We start from the raw sequence: 9,001 nt of genomic DNA on the forward strand, positions 1-9,001 counted from the left end.
GAGAAAAATAAAAAAAGAGTCGTGTAGTCATAAATCAGGATCTTAGAGTTAAAAGAATTTAGGTTTTGATAAACATGTCTACTTCTAATTCTACTAGTATTAATACTACGAGTGGTCTTGTATTAAACAAAATAAATAGTAATAAATTAGATTACTTGTATGAAGTTTCTATTGAACCAGAGGTGATTAATCCTACCTATTTGCGTGTTATTAATTCTTATACTACTTTTGGTAAACAATCTTTTTCTCCTTTACAACAAATCAAATCATTGATTAGATATCATCCTAAAAGAGTTAAAGAATATATCCAGGCCTCCAAGGTTGATCAGCATCCTATTCCTGCTACTAAAATGGAACAATTCATAACACTTCATATACCTAATGATTTTCCTTCGCAATGGAAGCAACAAGAATATACCCATATTCGTTTTGGAGCCATCAGAATTTCTTTATCCTTTCATGGGATAAAAGGACTTCCAGTAATAGCTCGTGTAGTTCTACTTGACACTAGATTTATAAAATACCAGCATGCTTGTATTGCAACAGCTGAAACAACTCTCAATGTTGGAATTGTATTTGTTATCCTTTTTCCCAACTTTAATATGTCTTTAGCAGATCCTCACCTACTTGATACTTTGAAAGTACAGGTCCAAATTATTGGTGTAGATCAGGTTAATAATGCAATTGCAACAACTCTACACTATCAAATAGTGTATTGAGTACAAAATCATGCCCTTGATCTTACCATTCCTGGATGTGAAGATGCTCTTCTCATCCGAGTAGATGAAAAGAATACAGCATCCTGCACTCATGTTACAAGACAGATATCTAAATCAGATTTAATCTCACTATTGCCTAATAGTTGGCTTACTGACTATGAATCTCTCCAAACCCAGGCCAATGAACCCCTTGAATCTTCAAACTCCAGAATTTCTCAAACTTCAGAAAGAAGAATTTCAATATCATTAGATCATTCTCATTTAAAATCCTCAAGGGCTAATACATCTTCTATTATGCTTGCAGAAGTTTCAATGGAGATACCAAGCGAAGAAGGAAAATTGTGGGGTCGCTATTATTATAATACAGAAAGAGGTTTTCTTCAAGATATTATTGCTCATTTTAATAAAGATGGAGAAGCTATTTATCATTTTCAGGATCCCATTTTAGGACATATATTTTGATGTCTGTACAAAGTGTGATGACTGTTGGTGGGAATATACTTATGGAACATTTGACCCAAAACTTCAAAGAAAAAAAAAACCCCTGCAGTTGATCCTCAACCTGTCACGCCCCATTTTTAAATAAGAAAAATAAAAGACGAGTTTAGAAAAATGGCTTTTGATTCAATTTTTTATTGAAAAATGAATTTTTGATTTAAAAAGAAAATGAAAAACATGGGTCTAAATGAGACTTGAAAATGCGACGATTTGACCCAAAATATAGTTTAAAATGATTTTTTTGAATGAAAAATGGAGTCACCACTTGGTATTGAGTTGAAGTGTACCAAGTCACCTAAAAATGAATTTTAAAGGAAAAAGTAGAAAACTCTTTTTAAACAACTTCAAATCTACGAAAATCAGAGAAAAAGATTCGAGAGTCACATTTGAAGAAATAGAAGGCAAGGATAAGAATCCAAAGCACCCTTTCAACCTAGCCAAGGTTAGTTGCGCGATTTAGTCAAAGATTTTCTTATTTTTAATCTAAAGATTTATCACATTTGGATGTACTATATAAATGCATACCCTGGACCTAGAAGGGTATCGGGGGGTCGAAATTTATCATCAAAGCTTACTTGGTATCAATCACATTGATTGTGATGACCAATAAAGGCTTTTCGAAGAAGTCACAAATAATGCAAGTCATGAGACTCGAAAGAAAGAAAAAATAAAGAAAATAATAATATACCAATGTGTATGACCTAAAGGAATGCATCATAATGGATGCGGGGGACTTATACTCGTGACTTTCAATGTTCCCTTTAATAGAGGGAATATGAGCGTGCTAATGCTAGAAAAGCCAAACTCATCCATATCCCATATCCACGGGGTTTTCCTAATCTAACCAAGCAAATGTACTAACATAGGTCTAATGTTTAGATGAAATGCAAGTCTAATGTCATGTTTCATACAAAGGGGTAAGTAATATACATATAAGGGAAAATATGGGGGAAGGGATATACGTTTAAGGAGGGATGTCATGCAAAACATGATAAAAGACCCTAAAAAGTGAAAATATGCATTAGATGAAGTGATTTTATCACACAATCATGATCTAACGTGCGGATGGCTCCTAAGGATCTAGCGTTGGACTAGCCCTTAACTAACGTTCTCTCACAAGCATTGAGCTTGTGAGCGATCGGGAATAAGTAACCATGACTAGCATTGGACTAGCCACGGTTATATCGTACATTGGCATTCACCATATATACACAAGTAAATGGGCATGGTTAAAGCAAGTAGGCATGTGAGCACGTAATTCACATAACACATAAGCATGCATATCTAAATGCTAAATCCTAGGAAAGCGGTAACACATAGCAAGCAAGTATGTAAATCACGCAAGGCAAATAAAGTAAAGAAAGCCTTATCTATTACATTAGGGAGATGCCCACTACAATCTAAAAGGGGAATGTGAAATAAAAGGAAATAAGGCAAGCCTACCTATTACAACATGGCATTCAAGAAACTAAATGAAATAAATAAATAAATAATAGTAAAATATTTAAGAGGCATGCAATTAAACACGTAAAATCACAAAGGGCACGTAGGGTCAAATAAAGTAAGAAATAAGGGATAAAATGTACCTCCCTGGAGATGGAGCCCTAATGGAGTGAAATCACTTATTTACCCTCCAAAATAATAAAAGAGTCAAAGGCATCACTTTAATCAAGAAATAATCACATGAAATGGGGATGAGCATGAAATTGAATCAATCCAAGACATTTAAAGGAAGGTGAACAACCCTTGTAAAAATTAAAACAAGTAGTGACTTGATTGCAAAAACTACAGAAATTTGAAGGGTCAATTTGATTGATTTTTTCAATTATTTGGGCCATATCAGAATTATTTAAAATCATGGGGCCAATATGCAATTATCAAAAACTATTTTCATGCAAAGAAACATGCAAATGCTTCAGGCAAACCAACGAACCAAGCTTTCTCTGTTTTCTGCAATATTCCAGCCGTGGCTTTCTCTATTTAATCATGCCAAAAGGCTCGCCAATTAGCCGGATTCTAGCTATCAAATACTGACTCCAGCGCACATGAAACTTGTTATTCGAATGTAGCAAAGCATTCGAGATAACCATCAGGGGCGAAAAGAACTAAACAGCAAAAGGAAAAAAAAAAGAAATGCAGCAAGAACTTTCTCTGCAGATTCTCATTCACAAACTTCATTCACGAACCTTTGGCAAACAAAGTATATACAAAATCTTTGATCCATCTCCAATTGAAAACATTTAACACTCCAAATAACAAATGAAAACTGGGATCATTGCCTATAAAAAAAAATTCAGCAACCGAAAGTGCACTTTAGCAGCCGCAACTCATCTTAGGTTCACACAAAAACCTTTATAACTTCGACCAAAACATACAACCTCATCATTAAACACTTAGGCACAAGATTTAACTAGCAAAAGGATTCAAAATTTGGTGAGTAGCTGCGGAGAAGACAGCAACGAAGAAAATGCAGCAGCTTCTGATGAAATCAGTGGTGGTATCATCAGGACCTAAAGAAAATTTTTAGCTGCCTCACTCAAACCATCAAACACCGGACCCTTTCCAAGTTTTCGGGTAAACGAAAACCATAAAACCCAAGTTTTTTTTTAAACCATGAATATCACCAAAGGAGGAACCAACGGATAACATCAGTTTCAGCTTCATGGGAAGAGAAAAATGTAAAAGCTAGTGGCTTTTTGGTTCACAAGTCGCCAACAAGACATGAACACTTAGATCATGAACATGATAAAACACAAGAGGAAGAACAATAAACTTCAAAATCTGCTACAACTTTTATCAGCAACTCAGGAGTTCATTTTTCAACAATTATCCGGACCTAATTCAAGTGTTTTTGGACCCAAACACACAACTTTGATCAAACTTTTCAACTAAAAATCATAACTTTAAACTAAGCAACAAAACACATAGCTACTGTCAACAGGTATCTTGGGAGGAAAACATCTAGTCACATATTATGAGTGACCAACTAGTATTTATAGGAGTACAACCCTAACAAACTATTTACAAAAATACCCTTACTAATTTATTATCTACAAGAATACTTATATTCTCTTAACACTCTCCCTCAAGTTGGAGCATATATATCATAAGCACCCAACTTGTTACAAAGGTATTTCACCCTAGAGCCCCCTAAGCTCTTGGTAAACACATCAGCCAATTGATCTACAGACGGTACATGAGATGTCTTGATGACCCCGTCAAGCAATTTCTCTCGAATGAAATGACAATCAACTTCAATATGTTCTGTCCTTTCATGAAACACTGGATTAGACGCAATATGAACAGCCGCCTGATTATCACACACTAAATTTATAGGCTGTTTATGCTCAAACCCAAGTTCAAGTAACATGCTCTTCAACCAAACCAACTCACACACAGTGTGAGCCATAGCGCGGTATTCAGATTCTGCACTTGATCTGGATACAACTGTTTGCTTCTTACTCTTCCACGACACTAAATTACCACCAACAAACACACAATATCCTGTAGTTGATCTTCGATCTGAGGCAGAACCAGTCCAATCTGCATCACTATATCCTTCAATATCAGTGTGTTCATGATTTTGATACAGCAACCCTTTTCTAGGAGCACTCTTAAGATACCTGAGAATTCGTATAACAGCATCCCAATGACTAGTACGATGGGTATCAAGAAATTGACTCACAACACTCACTGCAAACGAAATGTCAGGTCTCGTTACAGTGAGATAATTTAATTTACCCACAAGTCTTCGATATTGCTTAGGATCATCAAATAATGCACCTTGATCTCCTGCTAATTTCACATTGGGATCCATAGGAGTATCCACAGGTCGGCAACCTAACATCCCAACTTCACTCAACATATCGAGTACATATTTCCTTTGACATAAATAAATCCCATATTTAGACCGAACTACCTCAATACCCAGAAAATACTGTAGATGACCTAAATCCTTTGTCTGAAAGTTTGTCTGCAGATTGGATTTAACCTTCTGGATCCCCACAACATCATCACCTGTTGACAGCATTGTTATGCCTTTGCAGCTTATATTATCTGACTTCATGTTGACTATCCACAAAAGAAAATACCGTATATGACCTAAATCCTTTGTCTGAAAGTTTGCCTGCAGATTGGATTTAAGCTTCTGGATCCCCACAACATCATCACCTGTAATCACAATGTCATCCATATAAACAACTAATAAAATTTTACCAACATTAGAATGCCGATAAAATACAGAATGATCTACTCCACATCTTGTCAGACCGAACTCCATGACAACACTACTAAACCGGCCAAACCAAGCTCTCGGAGACTGTTTCAATCCATATAAGAATTTTTTCAAACGACAAACCAATCGCGGATTCTCCCCCTGAACAACAAATCTAGGAGGTTGTTCCATATATACCTCTTCTTCCAAATCTCCATGCAGAAATGCATTTTTCACATCCAACTAATGCAATGGCCAATTATAAGTGGTTGCCAAAGAGATAAGAAGACGAACAGAGGTAATCTTTGCAACAGGAGAAAATGTTTCTAAGTAGTCCACTCCATACACCTGAGTAAATCCTCTACCTACCAGACGAGCCTTTAATCTATCAATAGAACCATTAGGCTGCACTTTTATAGTGTACACCCATTTACAACCAACAACAGGCTTACCTGAAGGACGAGGGACAAGATCCCAAGTACCATTTTGTTCCAAAGCAGACATCTCTTCTTGCATGGCTAATCTCCAACCAGGATGATTAAGAGCATAGGTAATAGACTTAGGAATGGAGATAGAATCAAGGGAAGCAACAAAAGAAGAATATGACATAGAAAGATGAGAATAAGAAACAAAATTAGAAATAGGATGGGAAGTACAATGTCTCTTACCTTTGCGTAAAGCAATAGGAAGATCTAACTCAGAGGAGGGTGTCATACCTGGATTTGAAGAGTGAGAGTTAATTGGTGAAGTGCGTGGCATATCAGGAACTTTCTCAACCATGGAACGACGAGAGTAAACTTGAAGATGAGGACGAGATAATCGAGCTATGGAATCTGGTGGATTAGATAACTCAAGTAATAAAGGGGAAGGGACTGGTAAAACAGGAGAGGAAAAAGAGTGACACTGGTCTAACTCACAAGACATACTTTGTTTGATAAAATATGGAGTGGATTCAAAGAAAGAAACATCAGCACAAGTAAAAAATCGATTTAAAACTGGACTGTAACATCTATAGCCTTTTTGCGCTCGTGCGTATCCTAAGAAAATACACTTAATAGCACGAGAATCTAATTTATCCATCCCGGGAGCAAGCTGATGAACAAAGCACACACATCCAAAAATACGAGGAGGCAATTTAAACACAGGTTCATGAGGAAAAAGAATGGAGTGAGGTAATTGGCCTCCAAGAATAGTAGATGGCATGCGATTAATTAAATAACATGCAGTTAGAACTGCATCACTCCAAAATTGTTTGGGCACATTCATGTGCAACATAATTGTCCGAGCAACCTCGATTAAGTGTCCAATCTTTCTTTCAGCAACTCCATTCTGTTGTGGAGTGTGAGGACAAGAGGACTGATGAATAATACCGAACTTAGTCATGAAGGTATTCAAAGGAGTGGAAAAATATTCTTTCGCATTATCACTGCGAAGTATACGTACAGATACACCAAATTGATTCTTTATTTCTGTAACAAATGCACAAAAAATGGAATATAGTTCTGAACGATCTTTCATTAAATAAAGCCATGTAACTTTTGAAAAATCATCAACAAAAAATACAAAATATTAAAAACCTAACTTTGAAGTGACTCGACTAGAACCCCAAACATCAGAATGAACTAACAAAAAGGGTTCCGAAACCCGTTTATTGACCCTAGGGGCAAAAGAAACACGATGATGCTTTTCTAATTGACAAGACTCACATTCTAATGAAGACAACTGACTCAAGGTAGGAACCAACTTCTTCAAATTTTGTAGAGACGGATGACCCAAACGACAGTGAATTTCAAGAGGAGAAACAGTTGCAGGACACGCAATCGGACCATTAGAGTTGAGAAAATAAAGACCATTATGCTCGCGCCCTCCACCAATCATCCTCTTTGTCTTCAAATCCTGAATAACAACAAAATCAGAAGAAAAAATAACTGAACACTGTAGAAATTTGGTAAACTTACTAACGGACATTAGATTAAAAGGCAAATTTGGTACGTAAAGAACAGAAGGCAGCGGAAGAGATGGGTTAATTTCTACAGTGCCTAATCCGTTAACTTTAGTTGCAGATCCATCAGCTAAAGTAACATGAGGGAAGGAAGTAGACTCTTGAAAATTAGAAAAATTTCTAGAGGTACCTGACATATGATCAGTAGCTCCGGAATCAATGATCCATGAATCAAAATTTTTGGAAGTGGAGAGACAAGCCATAGCATTACCTTTTTGTGCTAAAGAAGCAGAGGGAAGAGATGCGTGATTTGCAGTTTGGTACTGCAGAAATTTGACATAATCTTCCTCGGATATGGTAAAAGTTTTCTGGGACCCTTGTGCTGAAGAACTTGATTCAGCTTGGTCAATGGTAACCGCATTAGCAAACCGAGGTGGTTTTCCATGTAAATCCCAACAAGTATCATGAGTGTGATTCTTCAAACCACAATGAGTGCACTCACGGGTGCCTCGACCTCCACGACCCCCACAACCTCCTCTACTTCCTCCACGAGAGCCACGTCCCAAATTAAGTTGCTCTATTCGACCATTGTTAGCAACTAACGCAGATTTGTCATTAATTAGAGCACCATCACCCTGTGCTTTATCCTTAGATGCAGAACGTAAGACCCGAGCATATGCCTCTGCAAATGATGGTAATTGTTCACCTGCTAAAATTTGAGATTTGATTGGTTCAAATTCTGGTTTGAGACCGGCCAAGAATTTGAGCACAAGCATTTGTTCTCTTTGCCTCTGCATAACTGTAATATCACTTGAGAGAGGCATTACGGCATTTAATTCTTCTGAAACTCGCTTCAGATCAGCAAAATATTCAGTTACTGTCTTGTTATCATGTTGCAACTGAAAATACTCCAAAGAAATATCATACATCCGTGAAAGATTACTACAGTATAATAACCGGACATAATCCCAAACTTCTTTTGTTGTCTCACAATGAGAACACATGTAAACAATTCGTGGCTCCATAGAATTCCATATTGCTCCAAGAATTTGGGCATCCTCTTGAATCCACACTAGTTTCTTGTTGTCCTCCGTAAGAGAGACATCTGTGAGATATCGTTGCTTTCCTAAGCCTGTCAGATAAATCTTAACGGCTTTTGACCACTGTTGATAATTAGTGTCATTCAACTTCCAATTTGTGATTTGAGGCATCACCATTGGCATAATATTAGTAGACGTCACAATACCTTTTGATGGACTTTCAACCATAGCGAATAGCACTCCAAATCAAACGAGGGTCAAAACTCCAGATGAACAGCGCGTGAACAGTGCGTGAATAGTGAACAGCGCCGCGTGAACAGTGCCGATGAACAGTATCGCGTGAACAGTGTCGTGAACAGTGCCCCCGCGTGAACAGTCGCGGTGAACAGTATCGCGTGAACAGTCGCGATGACCAAAACTTTTGCTAGATGTTTAACCCTAATCCTAGGACTTTTGCTCTGATACCATGTCAACAGGTATCTTGGGAGGAAAACATCTAGTCACATATTATGAGTGACCAACTAGTATTTATAGGAGTACAACCCTAACAAACTATTTACAAAAATACCCTTACTAATTTATTATCTAC

General features: G+C 37.1%; 1 protein-coding gene across 1 annotated transcript; it reads right to left on the bottom strand.

Annotated features, from left to right (window-relative positions):
* Nucleotides 1-7,282: 7,282 nt before the first annotated feature.
* LOC140016855 (uncharacterized) lies at nucleotides 7,283-8,640 on the bottom strand. The gene is made up of 2 exons (XM_072070894.1): nucleotides 7,563-8,640; nucleotides 7,283-7,326 (listed from the first exon to the last, which is right to left on the bottom strand). Exons 1-2 carry the CDS (start codon nucleotides 8,638-8,640, stop codon nucleotides 7,283-7,285), a joined length of 1,122 nt encoding a protein of 373 aa, XP_071926995.1.
* Between the last annotated feature and the right edge of the window lie 361 nt (nucleotides 8,641-9,001).

The sequence above is a fragment of the Coffea arabica genome, chromosome 11c, assembly GCF_036785885.1.
Source record: "Coffea arabica cultivar ET-39 chromosome 11c, Coffea Arabica ET-39 HiFi, whole genome shotgun sequence".
In the NCBI taxonomy this organism is placed as follows: domain Eukaryota; kingdom Viridiplantae; phylum Streptophyta; class Magnoliopsida; order Gentianales; family Rubiaceae; genus Coffea; species Coffea arabica.